Below are 27834 nucleotides of genomic sequence, written 5' to 3'. Positions count from 1 at the left end.
ATATACACAATGGAATTCTATGCCTCCATCAGAAAGAATGACATTGCCCCATTTGTTAGGAAATGGAGAGACTTGGAAAAAATTACATTAAGTGAAGTAAACCAGGCCCAAAGAAACTTAGGTCCCATAGTTTTGCAATAACTAGTATATGTCTGAGACAAGCAGAAATTGTCAGATAAGTTGATGTTAGGGAAATGAACTCTAAAATATGTATTCAAATTTTTTTTCTTTCAGGTGATTGTTTCTAACACATTTATAAGATATTTCTTTGTTGCTTTGTATGTCCCTCCCCCATGGTATAAACCCTGCTTTCACTGTATTTGAGGTTGGTATAATTTGTGCAGGGTAAGGGAAAAAAAACAAATCGTTTAAATAGGGATGCACATGGATCTATTGAAACAATGAGATGTACAAGTCATTATGTGGAAAAACAAACTTTGCAACTTTGGTGGTGGGGGGGAGGGGGATAGGGTGTGGGGGGGAGATTGGGAAGGGATGGGATGGGGAAACAAAGGAGGAGGCTACAATGATTGATAAGAAATGTACTCATTTGCTTGCCCATGTAATTATAACCCCTTTGTACAGTTTTCTCACAATAAAAAAAAGACATATCCTTGTGACAGCCTCTCCTGGACTAAAAATGCAGGGTTGTTATTTTTCTTAAGGACCACTGCCCCTCAGAAAGCACTGAGCACACTGAAGCAGTATTCATAGGCATCTTCTACTCCTGGAAGTATTGGAGTGGTGTTGCAGTGTGTGTGGTGGCTGGTGGGGGTGGGGGGTTTACATCTTTTATCAACTCCCTCCTGAGTAGATTGTTCTTTTGGGAATATGCTCGACTCCCTATAGCTTTGAATAAATTGAGAGCCAAAAACCTATCCTTTATTTTGTAATGTTCAAGCATGTAATACATTTGAATCTCTGTGTCAGGAAGTACAAATCCACGTGGTTTTTAACAACTCACCATCTTTAAGCAGTTCTGCATGTAAGTTAAAGTCAAATTTCAGATGTTATTAAAATATTTCAAGCTAAGCAAAAACAGTTACTTCTTATTTTATGCCGATGAACAGGAGAATTGGGTTAGTTTAAAATTGTATTCATTTATTATGCATTTTATCATGGGAATTTCATATTCCCATACCATTCTTATGTAACAACAAACAATCCTGCTTAAGTGTTACAAACACTTCTTTGTATAAAACTTGGAAACTGAATCTTTTTACCTCATGGATGAAATCTTTTTTTAATATATCTATATCTATATATGTTTATTGTAAAGATACTGTACAAAGTTACGTGAGTGGTGAGTGAGGTAATGAGTACATTTCCTATGGAGCATTATTATCCCCTCCTTTGTTTTCCCCTATGTTCCCTTCTCTCCCCACCTCCCCCAACTTCTCTCTCCCACCCTCCCTCCGAAGGTGTAAAGTTCATCTTAAAGCTGTCAGCACAACCATGTTTATCGCATATCTTATGTTTATCACCATAGCTAAGATATGGAACCAACCCAGAAACCCCTCAGTAGACGAATGGATCAAGAAAATGTGATATATATATATATATATATATATATATATATATATATAAATTCTATGCATCTATCAGAATACTGTCCTATTTGTTAGGAAATGAAAGACTAGGAAAAAATCATATTAAGTAAAGTAAGCCAGGCCCAAAGAAACATAAGTCCCATGGTTTCCCTGATTTGAAATCATTAGTATATATCTAGGACAAACAGAAAAGATGAGAAACTATGCACATATGACCATATAAGATGATACTCAATGAAATAAACCACAAGAAAGGGACAGGAGAAGTTTAACCTTTGTTGCTGTGTTCTTAATGTACTTATACTGTGTGATTTTTTTTTTGTTTCTTCTGTATGTTCTCCTCCCATGGTTTAACCCCTGTTTTCACTGTATTTGACTCCAATGCCCTGCATCTTGAATATGTATTTTTCTAAATAGAGGAGGGGAAGGAAAATAACAAAATGCTGAAATAAGGATACAGGCTGACACACTGTAACAATGAGACATACAAGGCACTATGTTGAAATCTTTTTAACCTTAGTTCTGATGTCAGATCAGGACTTCCAAACACTATTCCCTAAAAGTTGATTAGAACAAGGTTAACTATAATATGAATTTCAATATATCCTTAAATGTGAATGGTTGGGATTTTATTTCTATGCAGGAGAAGGAATATCAGAAGAAAACAGTAACAATGATCACAGTCTTAATGTTTCTATTAAGATTAAATCTCACATTACCCACCTAATATCTGTCCCTTTTGAATGGTCAAAGATTATATAATATTGATACATTCTCTAGTTTACTTTGGGTAATAATATTAGATGAGATTCCTTACTAATGGTAATCAGTCTATAGATCTATCAGCAGATGGATCTGGTGGCAGAGACGAGCATATAATGTTTGCCTAGAGAACAATTGGGACAAATCTGACACTGTTTATCAGAGTTCAGAGATAAAATGAGTCATTCCTCACTAGAAGGAATGTGGAAAACTTGCAGACAAAAAGATAGAAAGAGACAGAAGATACCAGAGGAGGGAAAGATGAAAATACTGGAGATGATTTTAAACAGATGGTGGAAAGTAGGATTAAAATTATTTAAGGGAGGAGAATACAGTAATAAACTTGAATGCATATCCTACCAAAAAAAACCCAAGAAAATTGAGAGAAGGAGTGAAATAATGACAATTACAAGAAAATTATGAAAAGGTGACACTGATCAAGATGAATTAGTTGTATTCATAAACTGTTAAATGGCAAGTTACTTGTACAACTACTTAAAGGTAAGGGCTGGGAAGTTGGCTCAGTGGTAGAGTGCTTGCCTTGCATGCCTGAAGTCCTGGGTTCGATTCCTCAGCACCACATAAGCAAAAAGAAAAAAGCTAGAAGTGGCGCTGTGACTCAAGTGGTAGAGCGCTAGCCTTGAACTGAAGAACTTAGGGATAGCGCTCAGGCCCAGAGTACAGGCTCCATGACCGGACCCCAAAAATTTTTTTTTTAAAAAAGGTAATAAAAAAGGAATTTAACACCTCTAGGAGACAGAGAAGACATTATATATTTTTTCCATAAACTTGCAGTTAATGACTTAGTAAAGCTCAGCAAGGCACATTTGTGACTTAGCTTTATTCTTTGGTTGCCAAGAAATGTACATTCATGTATGTGTGTGTGTGTGTGTGTGAGTGTGTGTGTTACTTTAACAGAACCTTCCTTCTTTAGATTGGACATTCAGTCCTTCAAGATAATGAGGAATATCAAATTATATCTAGAAATACGCTTTTGAGACATGAACAAAACATACTTTTTCTGAGAAAATAATGAATGAGCAAAACTCAGTTCTTAGCTAGAATACTGATTATTCCATATTCTAATTCCAATGTATTTGTATCCATGAGGCTCAACACCTCTTTACTGAGCCATCAGAGTCCTGTCATGGCATCTAAACTGCAATTGAGTCACTGTCACACATAAATTAAAAGGTTATGGTGGATGAATCATATCTGAAGAAGCAGTCTCAGTAGCATAAACATTTCTTCTTCCTCCCTCCCGTATGAGTGAAGTAGGTGTGCGAACTCCCCTGCATCCCCTCTCCATCCCAGCATTAGAAAGTGGCCATAAACCTTGCATAACCTGTTTTATGTCCTTGTCTAAGCAAATGCCTGATTTTTCTGGCAACTCTCAAGTTAATGAACCACAGGGTCACTCTGGACTGTCTTAAATGAAGGCGAGATGTTTGGGACACATGGCATTAAGGGATGGAGCCATAACAGTATGTGATCAGTGAAACTGCCATTATTCAAATAAAATAATGACAACTTTGTCCTTTATAAGTGTCAAAATTATTAAAAGGGGCAATGACTTTGCTCTGTTCCCACACTCTTTATTGATAGATTAGACACTACACAAGAGAACAGGAAGTCAATAAATGGACAAAGGACAGACCAACCCTCAGAATCACTTCCTAGTCCACTGAATAGTCATTCAATATTATGGTAAGGGAACATGAAGTGGAGAAAGCAAGGAGAGGAATTGCAGGAGAGGTAGGAGAAAGGAGATATGAGTGATCAAGAGGAAATGTATACATCGATATGTGTACAGTACAATGAAACCCATTCCACAATGTGTGGAAGGAAACACAGAAATATATTGGAGAAGGTGAATTTGTTCAAGTTGGATCCTACACATTTTGGTGAATATGACAATGAAATCTATGCATCTTGTGAATATATGCTAATGTTTTATACCTGACATTTTATCCTTTCATTGATCATTGGAGATCATCATTTGGCTATCGTGAGCAGAGTCACAATGAACATGAGAATGAAAGTGTGTTTCTTTCTTTCTTTTGTTTTTTTTCGTTTTTGTCAGTCATGGGGCCTGAACTCTGGGCCTGGGGGCTGGCCTTTACCTCTTCAGCTCAAGGCTAGCGCTCTACCCCTTGAGCCACAGTGCCACTTCCAGCTTTTTCTGCTTATGTGGTGCTGAGGAATCGAACCCAGGGCCTCATGTATGCAAGGCAAGCCCTCTAACACAGAGCCACCTTCCCAGCCCCTGTGTTTCTTTTGTTCTGAGTTATCACCTTCAGATACATGTCTAAGAGGGGTTTTGCGGGGTTATAAAGTAAGTCTCTTATTACTTTTTGTTTTAAGTTAGTTCCAATAATAATCCCAACAGAGATGTTGAAGTTCCAAGTTTCAGATCCTAACTGAAGCATCTACAAACAGAAACGGGAAAATTGTTTTCTTTTCTTCTCCTTTCTAACTAAGTGAAATATTTCTTCATTTCAATGATTGAAACAGGTGTAAACTTGCAGAATAATTTCATAGAGAGTATGTAATTACTATAGTTGGGTTAGATTAGTCAAGACTCATCACAGTAAGAAACAGGGACACCCTGAAGCCTAGCTCGACAGAGACCTAAGCTAGCCTGCAAATGAACATCTCCAAAGCATAAGTAGAAGGTAATAAGATAACATTATGGAAGCCAATGACAGTACAATGACCACATATATGTGCCTATATATCTATATATATTTCAAGTGATATACATTTTAGGGGTAAATACCACAACATCAAGTTATATCAGTCATAATATATTCAAATGAACTAACATTCATATGTTGAACATTTGCAGACTTCCAATGACACCTTTGAAATTCCTCTCATGTTGACTGGAAATATAGTTTTAAGAAAAAGACTCAATTATGAAGATAAGACTCGATACTATGTCATCATCCAAGCCAATGTGAGTACTCCCTCCTGACTTTTGGTTTATGAACTTATGAAGGAAAGAATGCATGTAAATGTGTCTGGTGATTGTATGGTGGATGAGGAGATTACATCCTTCACATTATCACTGTACTTTGTGGAAGTTACATATCCTATTCTTCCAGATGGGCAACACAGGGAATGTGTTTAGCAAATTAAACCCACAAAATATGTCATTCACCCACTAAATCACCCTCTAATGTACTATCCATACTCCAAAAATGCTTTTGGCTCACACTGAGTATCTTTAAAATATGATCCACCAAGCAGTTCCAGTACTGTCATCCTGGGAGTGTATTATAAAAGCAGTTTTCTAGAGCATATCCAAGAAGTTCTAAGTTAAAAAATCTCAGGGGGAGGATGGAAATGATCTACATTTTGCTTGATGTATAAAACTCATTTTAAAAGTACACTTTTAGAGTTCAGTTATAAACAGGTTTTCAGGAATACTCCCCAACCCTATTTCGCCTCCCTTCTTCCTCCTTCTTATTTGAGAACTAAGTCTGAATTTTAAACCCACTGTATCATTCCTTCCAGTTACTTGGGTATTTTCTGGGGAATACTTTGAAATGGAAGGCTCCATTTCTAAAATCACTGACTAAGGCAGCAATATTGGCTTTGTACATTTTAAATGAAGAAATACAGCAAAATCAAGTTAGTAGGATATTATTTTAAATATTGGTTAGTAATATGCCAGCTATCATGTATAAAAAGACATATATCAAGTATAAAAAATGTATCCCTGTGTGCTTGTTAGGTAACTGACTCAGGGCTATTCTAAATTTGCTGCTTTTTTGTTTCTTTCGCTACTGCAAATTCCTGTTATGATACAATATTTACTACATGGATCTACAAATGACACTGATAAGTGTTTCTAACCATTTTGCTCAACAAATGAACTACTTTAATGTTTTATATTTAAATGTTTTGGATCTATCCTGAGGGTTCTTACATGGCTGGAAAATAAGCCCAAAATAAGCTTGACTGACTCAATATCAAGTTTCATTTAAGTCATGTTATTTGTTGGACTCCACATTTGTCTTTGACCTATTTCCAAAAACAATATTTATATAGCACACTGCTAAACATAAAACACACGATAAGTGACTTTAAAAAAAGCAGTATTTATGGGCTGGGAAGGTGGCTCAGTGGTAGAGTGCTTGCCTTGCATGCATGAGGCCCTGGGTTCGATATCTCAGCACCACATAAGCAGAAAAAGCTGGTAGTGGCACAGTGGCTCAAGTGGTAGAGCACTAGCCTTGAGCTGAAGAGTTGAGGGACAGCGCCCAGGCCCAGAGTTCAGGCCCCACAACTGGCCAAAAAAAAAAAAGCAGTATTTTTCTCAAATTGCATGAATGAAAAGTTTGTAAGAAAACTAATTTCCCACAAGAAACATGTTCAGTTAGGATGAAAAAAAATAAACACTTATGCAACATCTAACTATGTGAGGTTTTTCCCAAACTTCCCATTACAATGGCTTATGTCTTTGTAGTTTTCTATACCTACCACAGGTAAACAGTAGATTGTCATGGTTAACAAGCTGCAATGTACTTAGAACACAGTAGCTTTGTAAATTATGTTGCATCTCCCAGGTTTTTGTTTTTTTCTGAACGCATTAATAAAATTTCCAACTGGTTTGTAAATCATATGTGGTGCATTTGATCTGTATGATATGATATTACACTACGATTTAGAAAAAAAATTACACATGGCATGAAGATCTTATGTGTGCTGTTATAACTACTATGTATTTTTATTTCCACAGGACCGTGCACAAAACCTGAATGAACGGAGAACGACCACCACCACTCTCACAGTGGATGTCCTAGATGGAGACGACTTGGGTCCAATGTTTCTTCCTTGCGTCCTTGTGCCAAATACTCGGGATTGCCGCCCCGTCACCTACCAAGCTGTCATACCTGAATTGAGAACTCCGGTAAATATGCTCTCAAATTGTCCATTTTACGTAAAACACCAAACCCGTTAGGACATGGTTGAAATATTTTGCTGGTGTATTTCTTGACAATGACAAGATTCACTAGAACAGTGTTGAAAATAGTTTTGTCCACAAGTACTTTCAGAGAATATGGATTGATTTCTGTTTGCTACATAATCACATCATTTACAACCTGGAAAATACATCACTGAGCAACAATGGTTCTGACACTGATTCTTTTATGTCTTCCATCAATACATTACAGCAGAGTTCAGTTGCCAACGTATTTGGGCACTTCTAAGAAGTCTTGCTCTCATTTCATTAAACTCAAGATACATAATATACAATAACCTAAATTTTGTGAATTGTGCTAAGCTCTTCACACAGATTAATTGACTGAATGTGTGAAAGCCCTTTTTGCAGAGGTACCACTGTTAAGAAGCTTTCAGACAAATTCATAGAAGTTATGTAAATCACCATGATTATGTTTCTCATTAGTGTTTGTTTGTGTTTGTATGTGTATATAAACACATTTCAGATTTAAGAAGAATAATATAGTTAATATACATTTGAGGCCTGATTTTACATATAAAAAGCAGAACAGACATATAAACTGGGTCATACTGGAAAATGAATCTATAGATTGACACTGTAATGTTCCATGTGACTGTGGCTCATCCTTCCCATGACTGAATTATTAGTTACTTAGTTCTCAGTTGGCAAACAAGAATTTATTATACTGCCTGACACTGGTGATTGCCACCTGTAATCAAAGCTACTGAGGAGAATGAGATATGAGCATCATATTTCAAAGCCAGCCCGAGCAGGAAGGTCTTTGTTAATCTTACATCCAATAAAACTACAAAAGGAAAATAAAAGTAGAAAATAGATCTGTGGCTGAAGTGGGAGAGCACTAACCTTGAGCTAGACCTCAGGGACAGTGTCCTGCGTTCAAGTCTCAGGTCAGTCACATAAGATCTTAATGCCATGTGTAATTTTTTCAAATTATAGTATAATATATCACACGAATCATATATATAAATGTATATATATATATATTATATATATGACTAGCATGAGGAGAATGAAAGCTCAATCAAGAACTTGCTCATGTTCTGAATCTTAGGAGAGTGGATTGATGAACTGGGTAGATTCTTGCTGCTTCTAACAAATACAAGAAAGCTGATCTTTAAATATCTCTCGTATATGGTTTAAAATACTTTAAAAATTACATTTTATGCTAAAATTTCAATGCAGCTGATCCTTATATGTCACTATCATGTTAAACATATTTGGCCATTCTTTAACACTCTGGGAAACAAAGAATTTATTCTCAAACATTTAATAAGTGTGGGTAATATTTGTTACTTAGGAGGTTATTTTTATTCCTTTGATGACAAATATCTGATTACAGTGTCCATATAAAAATAACTGTAATGACCTAGTATTTTTCCAAAGCCAAAAATCCTGTAGGACTTAAGGGATCATCTCATCTATGTTTCGTATGACTTCACTTGGTACACTGTACCTGAAGGCTGGGTTCCACTGATAAGACAGTTAACTCTGATTGGCTGCTGGTTATTGGCTGGTACTCAGCCAAGGCTGTGGGCTGAGCTTCTTGGAGAGTTGGGATTTGTTCACAGTGAAATAGATGTTTGATGTTTGAAAGACTGGCTTCCCAAGAAAAATTAGCTGAAGATTTTATGAACAAAGCTTTGGAACTTACAGTTACTTTGTCGTCATGAAGCTACCCTTAGCTCAACAGATAGGGAAATATTCCCTCTCCCTATGGGAAGAGCTCCCAAGTCCATATAGTCAAATACATCCATACAGTAAAGAAAATTGCACTGTGGAAATCTTTGCTAAATAAATCCAGGATTGTAGTTTCCTATACTCTTGTTCACATTATTCTAAATGAATTTGGGATTGCTAGTGGGGAACTAGAGTTTGTTTTGGATTTCACACTGTTATTGTTGCATTTATGGTCTAATGTTTCGTTCTTTTGATTTTTTCCCCTATTTTCTTTTATATATCCTGCTAAAATCGAGGAAATTTCCATGAGTATGTTCTTTCTATTCAGTGAGGCAAACAGTTATGCCATCTAAACAGAACATGCTGACTCTAATTGCATACTTGCTGATGCTTTCTAGAAATAATTCTTTCAATTTTTAAAGCTTTGGCATCTATTCATCTATTGCACTGACATGTAATTTTCTACTAGGTACCTCAGAATTATTCTTAACCCTTAGGACATGTAGAACATATCAGCTCATAAAACCCTTTAAGGATTAAATTCAGTATAGTTTAAGTAGCATATTTGACTCATAAATCAGGATGTAGAAAAGAAAAAAATTAACTTCATATTAAAAATGTGATACCTGGCACCAGTGGTTCACAAATATAAGCCTAGCTACTTAGGAGGCTGAGATCTGAGGAATGTAGTTCAAAGCCAGTCCAGGCAGGAAAATCCATAAAACACTCAGAAAACTGGAAGTGGCACTGTGGCTTAACTGGTAGAGCACTAACCTTGAGCTGAGGGACAGTGCCCAGGCCCAGAGTTCAAGCCCAACGAATGACAAAAAAAAAAATGTGATGATATGTTTACTAATAAAATTATTTATGAGGATAGATAATATGTTATTTTTAACATAAATAACCATCCTTAACACTAATTAAAATCTTCATAGACGGGCTGGGAAGGTGGCTCAGTGGTAGAGTGTTTGCCTTGCATGCATGAAGCCCTGGGTTTGATTCCTCAGCACCACATAAGCAGAAAAAGCCGGAAGTGATGTTGTGGCTCCAGTGGTAGAGCGCTAGCCTTGAGCTGAAGAGCTGAGGGACAGCACCCAGGCCCAGAGTTCAGGCCCCATGACCGGCAAAAAAAAAAAATCTTCATAGACATAAGATTTATAATATATTAGATGTAGAAATACATATCTGGAATCTCATAGCTTTCATATCCATTGCCATTTTTCTATTATTTATTCAATAAATATCTACTGGATCATAATATAATATATGTCACAATTTCTTCTTAGAGACCTATATAATTGAGTCAGAAAAAAATCTTATCAAAATATGTTATTATGTAAATTTATGCTCATTTTTGTGGCTCATTAAAATTTTATTATGACTATAAATAGTAGATTTTCTAGTATTATGAGAAAAGTCTTTATATTTTTGAAAATAAAACCATAGATAGTTTTTCTATTTTGTAACACAGCATAGTCCCAGATATAGTAAATTTTGTTAAAATTGTTGGTAGATAGGTAGATTATCTTTTGCTAACTGAGAACACTAATTTATCCTTAAATAAGTCCATGAATACATAGTGTAGTTTATCTTTTCTTAAATAAAAACACTGATATTCTATAAGGGTTTTTTTGGGGGGGGCTATTTCTTTCCTTGAATTATTATTTCACATGTTTTTCAGTATATATGAATAGTTTCTCACCAGGCCTAGAAATATTCCTTAGTTCTGTTTTCAAGTCTTGTTTTTAATCCTAATAACCAACAGGCACAAATACTTTTAATTAAGTCTATGACATAATAAAGTCTAATTTTTATGTAACTGTCAGGGGTAGTTCTTTTGGTTTATCATTATCATTATCTCCCTCTCCATGAAATATTTTCAGTTATTAAAAGAATGCTGAGAATTTGTAGCAATCTTCAACACTTATACTTTCTCCTAGTCTCATACATTCCTTAAATGTGTTATCTTCTAGGAATTCCTCCTTTCATGGTCATTATAGTACCACTTGTACTTCTTAATTTGATGGCTTTGGGTTCATTTTCTTAAATATTTAATGCCTTAAAACAACAACAACAAAAACCCCTCTCAGCCAGCGTTGGTGGCTCACGCCTGTAATCCTAGCTACTCAGGAAGCTGAGATCTGAGGATTGAGGCTCAAAGGGAGCCCGGGCAAAAAAGGACATGAGACTCTTACCTCCACTTATCACCAGGAAACCAGAAGTGGTATCAGTCCCAATGAATCTCTGAGGACATATTCTATATTGTAAGAGCTGATATTGTTCAAATAGCTTGGACAACTGTCTTATTTCCAATGCCAATTTACTTATTTAAAAATGCATGCTTTCCCAGCTTTCTACTTCTAATCATCTCATATTGAAGCCAAATTTACTTATTCAAATATAATTCTTGTCTGAACATTTGCTACTTAAAATACAACCTTTAGTGTTTTCAACTATATATCAAACAAATCCTCAAGCGTTCAACTTATTTTTGAAGTAATTCTATGAGCATTTCTAACTTGAAATAAATAACACAACGAGGCATCCAAAACATTACATATGGTTCTCAACTTTTCAAGAAATGTCCTGTCCTTCTCTCTACTTGGTTTCATATATTAAGCATACATTTGCTATTCAAGGTTCATCCTAAAATGTTAGAACCAACAAATTAAGAGATTTTTGCTTATATTTCTACAAATATTGCCAATACAAATATCAATTTTTAGTTGTACATGGGTATTTACACATTTCCCTTTCACTATCTGAATTTCTCTGTCTCTCTTTTTCTCTCTGCTGCTCTTTCTCTCTTTTTATTCCTTAATTCCTTCTTTATTTTGTTGGCTCATTGTGTAGCTCAGTCTGGACTATAAATTGCTATGTAGTCTAGGCTGACCTGGATTTCTTTATTTTGCTGTATCAGCTTTCTTAAATACTGGGTATCTGCTAGTGCATTTCTTTTTATATTTCTATTTCTTTTTATTTTATTCTAATTTGAAACACACTGGCATCAAATAGTAGATACTCAGTAAATGTTAAACTGAATTAATTCATCAGTTAAAATTGGAAGAAATTCATTTATAAAAGAAAGCACTGGGGGCTGGGAAGGTGGCTCAGTGGTAGAGCACTTGCTTTGCATGCATGAGGCCCTGGGTTAATTCCTCAACAACACATAAGCAAAAAGAAAAAAGCCAGAAGTGGCGCTGTGGCTCAAGTGGTAGAGTGCTAGCCTTGAACTGAAGAGCTGAGGGACAGTGCCCAGGCCCAGAGTTCAGGCCCCATGATCAGACCCCCCCACCAAAAAAAAAGAAAGCACTGAATGAGTATGAATGAATCAGTAAGGTTCCTGCCCCCTCAATAGCAATCAGTTTGTATTCATCTTTAATAAGTATATACAAAAATATGTGTATATATTGCCTAATTATAAAATATGATTATGTATGATGAAAACTCTATCACCTATATACATTTCAACACTCCATTAAGTAAGATAATGCCAATTAGTACCACACCTGATTAATTCCATATATTAGAGTTTAATAGGTAATATCAGCCAAGTAACTATGCTTTCCAGTTGTCATAGAGCATTTTAGTTCATTGGTGTTCTAGCACATTGTTTAAAATGTGTGCTGTTCCTGTCAATAGTGTTACAAATATTAAGTTAAATTCTCAAATAGTCTTCATGTTAGTTATTTCCACTATGTTCCTTGTGGAACTCCTTTGAAGACTGATGTACGATTTGTGAATAAGGAAACAGCATTCAAACTAGCCACACAACCGTTTAATGAGAGGGTTGTTAATCTAAATGTATTGAAGGTATAAATCATAAATAATACATATAAAGTCAACAAGATAAAGTAGATGCATCATCTACTTTTTCTACTCAATAACAGAAACAAATACTCAAAACAATCTTTAAATTCAAGTTGTGAAAATACATAAAAAAGTAGGTCCACAGCACTAAAAATGTAGGTGGGGGGACTATGGGAAGGGATGGGAAGGGGAAACAAAGAGGAGGCAACAATGCTTGATAAGAAATGTATTCGTTATCTTGCCCATGTAATTGTGACTCTTCTGTACCGTATTCTCACAATAAAAAATAAAATAAATAAATAAGTAAAACTTAACTAAGTTTTATCAAGCATTATTATTTTGGGTCCGGTCGTGGGCTCTGAACTCTGGGCCTGGGCGCTGTCCCTCAGCTCTTCAGCTCAAGGCTAACGCTCTACTACTTGGGGCAAAGCACCACTTCTGGCTTTTTTCTTTTTTCTTATGTGGTGCTGAGGAATCGAACCCAGGGCCTCAGGCATGCAAGGCAAGTGCTCTACCACTGAGCCACCTTCCCAGCCCATCAAGTATTATTTTCAGTAGGAACTGGTATCAAAATTCTCAAAGTTATTGCAAATAAGGGTCCCATCGTTTATGGGACCTATGTTTCTTTGGGCCTGGCTTACTTCACTTAAAATAATTTTTTCCAGGGGCTGGGAAGGTGGCTCAGTGGTAGAGTGCTTGCCTTGCATGCCTGAGGCCCTGGGTTCGATTCCTCAGCACCACATAAGCAAAAAGAAAAAAGCCGGAAGTGGCGCTGTGGCTCAAGTGGTAGAGCGCTAGCCTTGAGCTGAAGAGCTGAGGGACAGCGCCCAGGCCCAGAGTTCAGGCCCCACGACCGGACCCCCCCAAAAAAATAATAAATTTTCCAAGTTTTTCCATTTCCTAATTTTAGTGTGGAAGGGGGGACAGAGATGAAAAGGGATAGTACGGGGAAACAAAGGAGGAGGCAACAATGCTTGATAAGAAATGTACTCATTACCTTGCTCATGTAATTGTAACCCCTCTGTATGGTATTTTCACAATAAAAAATAAAAATAAAAATAAATTAAAAAATAAAATTTAAAAAAACAAGAAAAAATTCTTAAAGTAATACATGTGAAATGATCAGATAGAATAATAATTTTTTGTTCTTCTTGTCACTGGTCAAAATAGAAATATGGCATAGCTTTAGGTAATTGGAATGTGAAGATACTTGCTATTATCATTGGAAAATTAATGTATGAAAAAAGGAATAATTGTATTTGATTAAATGTCTCAAACTACGAAGCAGCTATTCTGTGGAATAACAAAAGTGAATTACATTTTCATGGACTCTTCCACAAGAAGCTCATCTATATGACAGTGAATAAGTATTGTCAGTGTAACAAAAGAGAAACTGTTTTCTGATGAGAGAGAAGAGCTTTGGAATTCAGGAAAGAGGTGATAATGTTGCTGAAAAGTACAGAGAAAAAGAAAAAAAGACAGAGAGGACCAGAAAGGATTTGAAACTCCAAACACCACTTCTAGAATAGGAAGGATAATTAAAGAAATAACCACAGGTAAGCAACTGTGCCCACAGATTGACAGATGGGTAATTCTAGCCACAATACAAACTTATGCTGTACTTCTGCAGCCTTAAACTCAACACACAGATTTTTTATATGTTTTTATTGTAAAAATACGGTACAGAGGGGATACAGTTACATGAGTAAAGTAATGAGTACATCCTATCGAGCATTGATGCCTCCTTCTTTGTTTTCCCCCTACCATCCCTTCCTTCCCCACTTCCCCAACTACTCTCCACACACACACTGGAGAAGTTGTGAAGTTCATTTTCAACATAGTGTCTTGTACATGTCATTGTTGCAATGGCTCAACCTATACTCCTATTTAAGCATTTTGTTTTTTCCCTTCCCCTCCCCAAATTAGAAAAGTGTATATACAAGATGCAGGGCACTGGACTCAAATACTTAGAACTCAAAAAATTAATTCCCCCAACAACAAATCCTTAAAGAAACAACTGCCCGATAAATAAATGGGCTAAAGACTTAAAGAGAAACTTTTCTGAAGAGGAAATAAGAATGGTCAATAGACAACTGAAGAAAGACTCAACTTCACTAGCCATAAAAGAAATGCAAATAAAAACAACATTGAGATTCTACCTTATCCCAGTTAGAATGGTTATAATCAAGAATTATAGTAACAGCAGATGCTAGAGGGGATGTGGCCAAAAGGGAACCCTATTGCGTTGTTCAACCCCTTTGGAAAGCAGTATGGAGGTTCCTCAAAAGACTCTTCATAGAGCTCCCTTATGATCCAGCAATCCCACTTTTTGTAATGTACTGAAATGATCAGAAACAAGACCATACTAAATCTTGTATACAACTATGTTTTTCCCAGCATTATTTACCATAGTTAAGATATGGAACCAATCTCATGAAAGAAAAAAAAAAACATTTGAATACATTTCTTAGGGTTCATTTCCCTAACATCAACTTAACTGACCTTTTCTGCTTGACTCAGACATATACTAGTTATTGCAAATAAGGGAAACCATGGGACCTATGTTTCTTTGGGTCTGGCTTACTTCATTTCATATAAATTTTTCCAAGTCTTTCCATTTCCTAACAAATGGGGCAATGTCATACTTTCAAAAAAACAAATTGTTTAAATCGGGATACAGGTGGACCCATTGCAACAATGAGATGTCGAAAACAAACTTTACAACTTTGGTGGGGGGGAAAGAAGGGGGGATGGGAGGTGGAAGAAAATAGGATGTGAAGGGGAAACAAAGGAGGAGGCTACAATGCTTGATAAGAAATGTACTTATTATCTTAACCATGTAATTGTAACCCCTCTGTACAGTATTTTCACAATAATAATTTAAAAAATATATGGAACCAAGCCAGATGTCCCTCAGTAGATGAATGGATCAAGAAAATGTGGCACACACACACACACACACACACACACACACACACACAATGGGATTCTATGCCTCCATCAGAAAGAATGACATCACCCCATTTGTTAGGAAATGGAAAGACGTGGAAAATATTATATTAAGTGAAGTAAGCCAGACCCAAAGAAACATAGATCCCATGGTTTCCCTTATCTTCAATAAGTAGTATATGTATAGAACAAGCCAAAAGGGTCAAAAGCTATGTACATTTGACCATATAAGATGATGTTAAGTGAAATGAACCCCAAGATAGGGACACAAGAGATTTTATCTTTGTTGCTGTTCTTCTTACTGTACTTATATTGTACTATGTGATTGTTTTCTGTTTCTTTTGCCTGTTCCTCCCCCACAGTATAACGCACAGATTTATAATGGCAATGACAGTTACTAGGCCAGAGCTCTAAAGAGATGCATCCAAAGAGAGGGAGATAGAGAAAAAAAGAGACAGGCTGACACAGAGAGACAGAGAAAGATCCTGTTGTAATGTTTGAGACTAACTTACTCCAGGGATGTGAAAATTAGGAAAACATCATGACCCCAGAAGACCTGGGATACCATTCTGTAGAATCTGGATGGAGAAAGGATATGAGGTATGCTTGTGGAGGAAGAAAGCTTCTGTCATAGACCTAGGGAAGTGTATATACTAAGAAAGTAAAAGACACAGTGTTTGGTGTCCTTGCTTTCTCCAGCAAGGAACACATTCTTCACCTGAGCATCATTGCAGAAACAGAGAACCAAACCTGTTTGAGACCTTAGCCTCTAGGAGTTGCCTCCTAACTATATCAGTTTGATGCCAGGTCTGAGAGCTCTGAACTGGGGACCAGACAATCATGTGTTTTCTCCAAGTTTTCCTAACAAAGAGGTGATCCACTGCTCAGCAGATTCTGAGAACAGGATAAGATACCTCCAGAAAAGGCTTTAAGGCTGGGTGCCGGAGACTCATGACCGCAATCCATTAACAAAAACAAAAGCAAATAGCCACAATAACAACAAAAATAGGTCTAAAAGGTCATATTTGAATTCTAGCCTGGAGAAAAAAGTCAGTAAGTCTTAGTTTCTAAAATAACCTGCAAACACCTGGTTAGAGATATAGCCCAACTGATAGTGTTAGCTAAATAAGCAAGCAGAACAACCATTGAGGGGAATTCAAACAACAATGCAGACAAAAAAAAATTAAAGACATAGAAGTTCTGAAAAACATGAAGCTCTCAAAGTGAAAAGTTTGATATATCAAATAAATCTCATAATTTATAATCCTTATGAATATTCTGAATCAGGTTGAAGATGAATTATCAGGACTTGAAGACAAAGTAGAACATCCACATAAAAATTAAAACAATAAGAAAATGACTTAATAATTAAATGATTGAAGTAGTCCAACTTACAAAGTATGTGCATAGAAAGAGAAGTGGAAACTAAAGAGATAGAAAGCATACTCTAAAAATGTTAAAAATTTTCACAAAAATTGAAAAAGAAATTCACATACTTGAAAATTTGAGCTATGTATTCCTACAAAAAGTGCATAACAGTTAAACAAAAGACATGTTATTCAACTTGCACTTGATATTCGTTCCTCTTTATAACAATGCATTCCAAAATGCTCATTGTTTACAATATGGGGGAAGAATTTATAAAGATACTATTTATCTTTGTATTTATTTATTTGAGCAACTACATCAGTTACTCAACATTATTTACTTTCTCAATGCAGGATAGCTAGTAAGAACTCAGAATGGAAATTCTCTGTTATGTTAGGAATATTGCTTAATAATTCTAAATCTAAGTTTCTCAGTTTATGCTTGAATGGGAATACAATTATATATAGTATATAATATTACAGTATATAATATATGATATATATATCATCTGTTCTATAACAATTTATGTATCAAAGCTACCTCCAGGCAAAACTATGGTCTTTTTAATACTATTTATTATTATTATTATTATTAATTCTACATAAATTCTATCACTTATCTTGGTGTGGACTTAGAGATGCGTGGGAAGACTAAGAAAGCATCAGGCTCTGAGTTCAAATTTCTGTACCAGCAAAAACATAATGCACAACAAGTACTGAGTCTTACATGTTGGCACTATTAGTACATATGAGTTGTTTTATTTATAATTAATTCAGTATATTTTAGCCCTTTACAAGAAAGAAATACTTTTATTCAGAAGAACAGTAGCAATTTTTTTAACAACCAGATTTGGCATTGTCCCTGATGATGCTAAATTAATTATGCAGTACATTATTGCTTTGGGGAAAAGCAATGGATGATGCAAAATGCCACAAGATAAAATTGTGAGCCAAAAATATTTCAATGAATCACATTTTAAATGTCAGCCAGGAAAGCACTCATTGGCACAGTTCTTCTTTTTTAAAAATAAATATAAAAATAAAGGATTTTAATAGAAGATCTTCAGATTGTCTCACAGAGCCTTCTATCCTGAAGAGCAGCCTCATGCTCCAACTGCAGGTAAAGACAGGATTTCACTCTTTATAACACTGAAATTCTGCCTTTGTGCCCTGCACATGGATGTAGAGAGTTTTAACTATCAATATTCCATGCCCAATCACCAGGATAGAATTCTTAAGCTGACTTATGTCATTCCAAGTATCTAGAGACTGCTTGCAATAAATATAATTTTTATAGTTTTATTTTGAAATTAGTCAAATAATTCTGGCTTCCATGACATTTGATGTGTTAGAAGTTCATTGTGACTTCAGAGAATCTGTGATTGACAACTTTAAAAGAATGGAAACTAAATTTGGGGAACTATAAATTACAACTCTATTTTCTAGGGATTGGACCTGAAAATTATGATCAAATATGACTTTAGGAACGAGATGGACTCTTTTATCCCTGTATTCAAATGTAAATGAGAAAGAAAATTCTGTGCTTGTAATGTGAATCACATTTGTTTAGAGAACTTGTTAAAACATCTGTGGTTGGACCAAAGAGTTGATGATTGTTTAGACTGGGGAGCAAAAGGATTCAGTGAATATACATAGTTCTAAATGCTGTGGGACCAGACTGACAATGTATGCAGTTGTCAGACATAGTCTGCTAGGCTTTTTATGTTACTGCTGACAAAAAGCAAATCAAATCTCTGTAAGGAGGTCTAAACTTAGCAAAGGTTTTCAGTAGTAAATGTCAAGCAACACTCGCCTTTTGCCACAAAATTAAGTATTATAAAATCATTCCAAAAACCATTCTCGCTTAAACACTGAATGAACATCTCTTTTTACTTACCTGTATAGGTGGTATTGTTTTTATTACCTGGGTAAGAGTATGTTTGATGAGTTACTGGGTATTTTATTTCTTTATATACTTGCAGTAGTACTTTGCATTATGGACCTGATATTTATCTTCAATTAAAAAATAGTTATATTAAGTTACCATGGGCAAGATTTACAGTTTAATTATAGACTGCATAACTTCCAGATTTATTAATCTCATTTGCAGATGGTAATGCTAAAATTATTCTCTCCAGCATAGAGTTATCTTTGCACCTGTAATATCTAAACATAATTTTAAAATACTAAGCAAAGAAAATAGGTGATTTACTTGTAAAAATTAAAGGTCCACATTTCTGAGTGTCAAACTCTTAACTCCATGACTGCATTTAAGCAGATTAATTATGATTTATGTCATAAAATCAACTAGAGTTAATTCCTAATGCGTACACCAATAATATTATTACAAAACAGTGTTTTAGATGTTTAAGCAAGGTGTTAATGTTGTTAAGATTTATATCTCCACTTAATGAAATTTTGATAGAGAGGAAAACTACAATATTTGGGAAACAAATAGAACTTTTTTTTATATATGGACATTTTCATTTTTTATACATACTCAAGATCCATGTGGTATTTATTTAAATCTGGCCTTGCTGTAATTATTATGTTCTGTTTTTATATAAATATTATTATAACATTTTTTATTAGACAGTTTCTTGAAAGATTTCAAATTTCTTAATATCAGAAAATTAATTGCTCATCCCTTCCAATTGGAAATAGTTAAGTACAGACTGAGCACTACATTTAATTGAAAACAAGGTTGCGTGCTTTATGATAATGAAATTCAGGTCAAGTTTTGGGCCATATTGGCAAAATAAATATATACATACATAATAGTTACACATATATGTGTAACTATTATGTATGTATACACATATATATGCATATATGTGTATACATACATATTATACAATATCATATGCAAATATGTGATGGTAAACAATTGCTTTTGTTTTAAGCACTTTTATAGTGTTTTATAAAAGTTGTCCCAGCACCAGTATCTCATGCCTTTAATCCTAGTTACTCAGGTAGATGAGATCTATTCAAAATCATCAAAGGCAGGAAAGCATATGAAACTCATTATCTCCAATTAACTACAAAAACAAAAACAAACAAAAAAAAACAGCCTCGGCAGGAAAAGTCCATGAGCCTCTTATCTTTAATTATCCATCAAAATGTCAGAAATGGAGCTGTGGCTTAAGTGGTATAGGGCTATCCTTGCGAAGATAAAGTTCAGTGATAGTGCCATGACCCTGAGTTCAAGCCCCATAAAAGTTCTGGATATTAAAATAAAAGTTCATGGTAGTAAATATCATGAAACAGACAAGTTGGCTCTACAGACATACAGTTTACTTCGTCCGCCATTTTCAATTTTGTATTTTAATTTTGTACTTGGCAGGAAAAGTTGAAACACAGGAAACTGACCTGATTTAAAGTGCTGACATGAAAGAACTCCTTTGAGCAGGAGCATATAAAAGAAACATACAGTGACCATTTAAGGGAGGTAAAGCACATTCAATAACACTGAGGATTCATATATATATATATATAGAGAGAGAGAGAGAGACAGACAGACAGACAGACAGACAGACAGACACACAGAGACACACAGAGAGAATTGAGAAGGAACCAAAAGGACTAAGACCTTATGAAAGTTAGGGGTAATAAATATATTGTCACTAAGATTGAAACTTACAGTGAACTATGAGCTGCAAAGCAAAATAGCAAAATAGATAAGTGAATTATCAGAGTATTCGTTCAAAAAAGGAATAGTAGAAGAAAGGAAGTTAGGAGTTAAGAGTAAAGAAAACAGAATATTATGTGTATATATACATATATAAATATATATGGGATTGATGAGGACACTAGGAATGGTGCTGAGAAGATAGAATGGAGATAAATTGCTTTGTGCATTACCTATAAATTCACTGACTATAATCCATAAAATCTATAATCACAATTAAAAGAGAAGTGTAGGGTAAATTCGAACAGACTTTCAACATAAAAGTCTAATTTGTAATGTGATAGCTTAATGAAAACAGTGATCTTGCGTGAATATCATTTTAATGAAACATGTCTTTCAGCCATGTCAAAAGAAGTTTTGATGAGCTGATGCTTTCAAGGAAAGTCTCAAAGCACAATAAAAAGCTTAATGTAGCATATGACTTTCTTCTCCCCCTTTTTCTGATAAATCAGACATCTATTACATGCAGTCACCTGATAAGTGATTTAAATAAATGTCACTGTAAACACCTGAGGCATAAAAAGGTTAAAATTATAAAGATGTGTGTTACAGACAATTAATTTTTATACATCTTAGGCTGCTCCAAGAAGGGCAGAGATAATTAAAAGAAAGAGCTACTAATTCTAATGGGAAAGTGAATGAGATTTGAGAGGTCAATCATTATTTCATCCTTTGTAAGAAATGTATATCAGAAAACACATATTAAGAATGATCTCATAGTTTAGTTGAAAATTAATACATTGTTAGTACCAGTGAATATTTTCTTTATTATCTAAAATTCAAAATATCTGTATCCCCTTCACAATGGCAAACAATTTCCGTCCATAAGTACAACTATTTCATTGGAAGAAGTGACATTCCAAACATTTTAAATTATTTACATATACAATATTTATTTATATATACAATTATTTATTTTTATATTCAATTATTTATTTATATATAAAATTATTTATTTATATATTACAATTATTTATACATACAACAGTGTTTTATTGAGAGATAAAGAATATCTAAAAATACCTATTTAGACATATTTACAAGTCAGATCCAAATGAATATCAATATACTGTATTTCCCTCCAATAAAAAGCAGTCATCTCACCAGCAGAATACAGTCAGATTACAAAATTTAACAGTTAAATTACAAGAATATGCTCACAAAAGAACCTTCTGTACTTATTATGTTTGGGTGTCAATTTTAATCTATGTTTTTATTTTTGATAGCATATATTGTTTGTACAAGGAACGTCACTGATTTATTTTGCATATAATGACTCTTAATCCTATTCATCTCATCCATCAGTCTTCTTCATTCCCTCATTCATCCTTTCACAAAATAATTTCAAAAGGTTCCATTGTTCTATTCAGACATGTATGTAAATACTTCAACTATATTTGTATTATATTTGCTCTGTTAGCCCTTCCTGTTTCCCACTATTTCCCACAACAATAAAACCTGTTACACATTATCATCATTAATTTTTTTTGGTGTATATTATTTATGTAAATGGGTCACACTCTATCACTATTACTTGATAACATTCTTTGGAATGAATGACCAGTGAGTTCACAACACTTGAGCAATCTCCTTAAAATGTCTCTCCTGCCATAATTAGCTATTCTTATCTAAATACCATATGTGACAAAGATAATACTAATATCAATATCTATGGCTAGAATATTTGAACCATAAATAACTGCATATGTAATGGGTTAAAAAATATTTTCCACTGTTGTTGATGAAGCAGTGTGAGTCCTGAATGATTAGACATATGTACAATTAATCAAATAACAGGCTAGCAAACTGAATCAACATGAGCTAGAAATAGAATATATTTCTGTGGACAGCTATAAATAAAATTAAAATCATATCCTCAGTGCCTCTTTTTCCTTAAATGTGATGAACAACAGCTGGAATGATTGCCAATAATATTCCTTTGCTTCTGGATAGGAAGTGGAGTAATATGAATACTTGTACACAAATTAGTATAGTACAATCTAGCTGGAAGGGTGATGATCGAATTAAATGTTGGGCATTTACCAATATTGTCTTGTGCCTGTAGAATATTCTGAAATACATTCTAAAATGTAGATGATTAGATATATTAAATTTAATTGTATTTCATTCAGTTACCTTTCAAAATAAGTTTTAGGAATATAAACACTATGTAGAGTTGAATTCTTGATAGAAATCTACCACTTAGAACTACAGCATCAGTTCTGGTTTTCTGGTGGTTAAAGGGACATAAGAGTCTCACAGACTTTCCTGCCCAGGTGGCTTTGAATTGTGATCCTCAGATCTCAGCCTCCTGAGAATTTAGGATCACAAATGTGAACCACCAGCACTTAGCTGTCAGATTATTTTTCCCTCTTTTTAATATGGTGGAAACTGTAACATAACCATATACTATGTATAATATATAACCATATACTATATATAATCATTTTAAAAACTTGTTGTTTTTATATCTTCTCTGAAAGATTATCACATGACACACCACATTTTAATCTTATAATCTATTTTTGGAATTCAAACCCACCACTCTTTTTTTTTTTTTTTTTGTCAGTCGTGGGGTTTGAACTCTGTCCCTCAGCTCTTCAGCTCAAGGCTAGCCTTCTACAACTTGAACCACAGTGCTACTTCCAGTTTTCTGGTGGTTAATTGGAGATAAGAGTCTCAGGGACTTTCCTGCCCAGGCTGGCTTTGAACCGCGATCCTCAGATCTCAGCCTCCTAAGTAGCTAGGATTACAGGCATGAGCCACCGGCAACTCATTATATCAAGCTTTTTAGTAGTAAATGTCCTGTTACACTCACAATTAAAACAGTGTCTCTCAACTATTAACCTCTAGATAAAGAGTTTTGAGTTATTTAAGAAAGAATAAGAGAACAGATTATTGTTTAGAATGTCTGCGTGTTTTTCGAAGTTTTAATCTGCTACTATTTTTGAACATCATTTGTTAAAATATGAAAATTTGATATGATTCTCCATTGTCTATGCACAGTTTCTTTAAAACAAGCAAATGAACAAATAATATGATTGTATTCTGAAGGGGTGCTAGAAGAAAAACCAGCACCTTTATAGCTCATTCCCAACTTTCTTTCAAAAGAGTGCCTTTGAATTATTTTTGTTATTTTATTTATTTATTTATTTTTATTGTGAAAATACTGTACAGAGGGGTTACAATTACATGGGCAAGATAATGAGTACATTTCTTATCAAGCATTGTTGCGTCCTACTGGTAGTGTATATAATAGAGGATTCATTTGATTTACTACTCTAAGAATGTACATGTTACAAAGTAGAGTATACCCACAGAAAATAACCAAATATAATCTAGGTTCTTGCCAATGTACTGACAAGTGCTTCATTGAGTGCAGTGATAGAGATAAAATTCCCTTGATGGAATAGCAGTCTATCAAAGAATGTAAATTCAAACTTTAAAGACTATACCCAAGGAGTCTGTTCATTTTCCCATACAATAATGCATTATGTGTTCAGAGATTAAATGAATACTCCTAAAGTAAATATGTACAATAATTCATTTCAGGTGTATTTTATAATAATGTGAAGACTTTTAGGCAAAAATCTTACTCATTCTATCATTTGTCATATATACCATTTAGAAATAATCTGTAAATATTTCAGTTATTTAGTATATTTATGATTTCTCTTTTTGTAAAATGAAATGCTTCTTCAGACATAGTTTATGGTAGTTTTTTTATACTTACAAAAGAGAAACCCATTATCTGTAGGTGACATTATAGTTAACAGCAAAGAAACCCAAGGAAATTACAGTAGTCTGCTTTTGTGAAGGAAAAAGGAAATGTCAAAGAGAAAATTTTTATGGTTCTTTAATCACAATCATCAAATTGTAACAAATGGAACTTACAAATCGAACTCCACACTTTTGTCTGAATTGCACATGAGTTTGTAACATTCCTGCATACTAAGTGAAGAATCATACTTTATAATTCATTTCATTTGGCTTTCAACACCATTATTCTGCTGGAGACATTTCTATAAAGCTTTTCTGCTATAGGAAAAGCTATTTCATAAACACTGTGATCAAATATCTATGCAATTCCTCCTTGATCTATTTCTTTCTTCTTTTCTTTTCTTTTTAACTTTCAGTGGGGGTATCATTGCTGGAATAAACTGCTTTGTTGCCTCTTCAAACTGACTCATTAAACTATACTTAACTGTTCTTTTAAACTTGTTTGGATACACCTCACTACCTACCAATTTGAGGAAAAGATTGGTTCTTTTTGTTCAGAAAACACATGCTCCTTAATAATATGATGTCTTATAACCACATAGTGCTTTGTTTTCTTTCACTTTCTCATTTATCCTCATTTGCCTCCCTTCACTGAAGGCTGAACATATGCTGCCCAACAGCAACTTGAACTAATTGACTATGTTTCTTACATATTCTCCAATTTAATTTCCAGTTGCTCATTTTTTTTGTGATTATGAGATTGAGACACTGTGGTAACAATGCTATAAGTCTAAGGAAGTATAGTGACATTCATATTGCTAGTCCTGGGGTTTGAACTTAGGACCTGGGCACTGTCCCTGAGCTTCTTTTGCTCAAGGCTAGCATTCTATCACTTGATCCACAGCACCATTTCCAGGTTTTTCTGTTTATGTGGTACTGAGGAATTGAACCCAGAGCCTTAGCTGCAGGATATATTTTAAGGATCATGGCAAATAGAGAATTTGTCAGTTCCCATATATACCCGAAGTAGTTAAGAGATGAATATGTTATCTAATGAAGATAATGCTCATCAAAAATAATTTATCAACATTCTTCTGGTAGATTTTTGAAAAGGCCATAAATCAAATAATTTCTTTGATGAAAATGCTATTGACAAATGGATAAAATTATTATCTTTTTATGTTATCTTGGAATTATTTTCAGATTTACAATTTTGTATTAATAGAGGTTCTGACATCTGTCACTAAAGAAAACATTACTGAGAAGTAGATATGGGATATGCTAAAAACTTTTTGTCTTGTGTCCCAGAATCCAGGCCTGTGGATAGTATATTATGGCCTCATTTATTGATTATTTGACTAAATAACTAAATTCTCTCTCATGTGTACAATTATCTGTAAAATCTTCAACTTTTCTGGAGCCATCTCAGAATCTATTAATAGAAAATGGGAGTGCCTCAGCCAGCCTTATCCAATGAGACTGTGATCTTTCACTCGGGTATTACCACATATACATAGAAATTTAGGTCTAGATCTTTTATTGTAGTGAAGATAAACTTAACTAAAATGGGAAATTTTATTAGCTTCCAAGTAAAGAAGAAAAGAACTCATGAGACTGTTCACTTTCTCTGATGTTCATGGATGGCTGCACTGACATAACTGTATCAGTAGCACCTGAGAGCTAACAGTTCTGTTGAGTCATCCTTTTTCTAAGTTCTGTATCCATGATAGAATAAATACAGGGCTTATTAGTGTCCAACATCTTGTACACTGCATGCAATATTTAACACTACAGTAAGGAAATGTAAAAGTCTGTCTGTTTGTAAGGCTAGATCCCTTCAAAGTATTTAAGTCTCTCTCTCTCTCTCTTTCTCTTTCTGTATAAGAGAACACAATTCTCTCAATTTGTATTTTACTTACAGATTTTTAACAGTGGGAAGGAGAAAAAGGATTGTTGGGGGCCTATAAACCCCTAAGACCCATAAAAGGAGAGAGTAGGTAGATGACTTTCATTCAAGTAATAAATAATTTTAATGTAGACTAAGTTATCTGATTCTTCTCCTGAGTGAAAAAAGCTGTTATTCTGTGTTAGTATGAATGATTTATATTAATATATAAAGTTATGGAAAAGTATATAATACATTGAAATTCTTGCACAAAGTAGTATTTATTTTTACTTATAAAAAATTCATTTATCTTTCATTATAATTTATTAATAGATTCTTTCCCATTACTGTATTGGGTAATTTATCATACCTATAGTTTTATTTATAAAAATCTTTTTGTGTATACTTTCTTCAGTGTCTATCATCCCACATTTTCTTTCCTCCAAGGGCTATATATGGCTCTTACATTCGTTTAATTATACTTTTAACTATTTCTGGTTTATTTCAGACTGAACCTCACAGTAATTTTGATAGAATATTATAGATTATTGCCAAACAATTAGTATTTGGAAATGAATACTATATTGACTTAGATCACTAGTAAATATTATTAGTATTAGAAACACTATAAGATAGAAGATAAATTTTGCTAATACTTTCACATGTTAATAGAAAACAAATGTTATATCATAACTAATGGTATAAAGAATGTCGATAAGACACGTCTCTCATTCATGAGAAATTTGCTATTACTAAGAATTTTTCCCTTAATTAAAGCATAAGACATTGCCCAATACTATTTTCTCAGCATTAATATATATATAATTAATATAAGCTTTATATATTTGTGATATTAAATTATTATCAAATTATGCACATTAAATTATTTTTGTGTGCAAATACTTAGGCTTGAACTCTGGGCTATAGCACAACACCATAGCTGTTTTGCTCAAGGCAAACACCCTATCACTTGAACCAACCCTCTTCTTTCGGTATTGAATTCTTAAGACAATTTGAATATCTGATGTCTGAAATAATTGTAACCATAGTTACTCAATATTATAAAATTTTTACTTTTACATTTGGGGATTCATGTTGAGCATCTGCAGCTCAGACTCTGGAGATATAAATGACTAAAACATGATAATCAAATTATTACCTAATTATTCTTGGATTATTTACTTTTTGCTTCAAAGAATGGATTGTAGTGAGAGTATAGTCATATTAAACTTGTCTAAAATTACCTTCTAACAATTTGGATACATTGTATTTAAAGTATGAGTTTGTATTGTGTTTATATTTAGATGTAATTGTCAAGATATAACATTATGGGGACTGGGAAGGTGGCTCAGTGGTAGAGTGCTTGCCTTGCATGCATGAGGCCCTGGGTTCGATTCCCCAGCACCACATAAGCAAAAAGAAAAAAGCCAGAA

At 34.2% G+C, this 27834-nt stretch overlaps 1 protein-coding gene across 14 annotated transcripts in view; it reads left to right on the top strand.

Annotated features, from left to right (window-relative positions):
• Pcdh15 (protocadherin-related 15) overlaps positions 1-27834 on the top strand; it is a 453622-nt gene that overhangs the window by 168773 nt on the left and 257015 nt on the right. For 13 of the 14 annotated variants that reach the window (XM_013017079.1, XM_013017081.1, XM_013017082.1 and 10 more), the window contains 2 exons: positions 5161-5271; positions 7060-7230. In XM_013017079.1, the coding sequence (XP_012872533.1) occupies positions 5161-5271; positions 7060-7230 (282 nt within the window). The remainder of the gene's footprint in view (positions 1-5160; positions 5272-7059; positions 7231-27834) is intronic. The other variant, XM_013017076.1, reaches the window with a different exon arrangement.

The sequence above is a fragment of the Dipodomys ordii genome, unplaced genomic scaffold, assembly GCF_000151885.1.
Source record: "Dipodomys ordii isolate 6190 unplaced genomic scaffold, Dord_2.0 Scaffold34, whole genome shotgun sequence".
Classification (NCBI taxonomy): domain Eukaryota; kingdom Metazoa; phylum Chordata; class Mammalia; order Rodentia; family Heteromyidae; genus Dipodomys; species Dipodomys ordii.
Note: the sequence above shows the minus strand (reverse complement) of the source record. Positions and strands in the feature narration are given on the sequence as shown.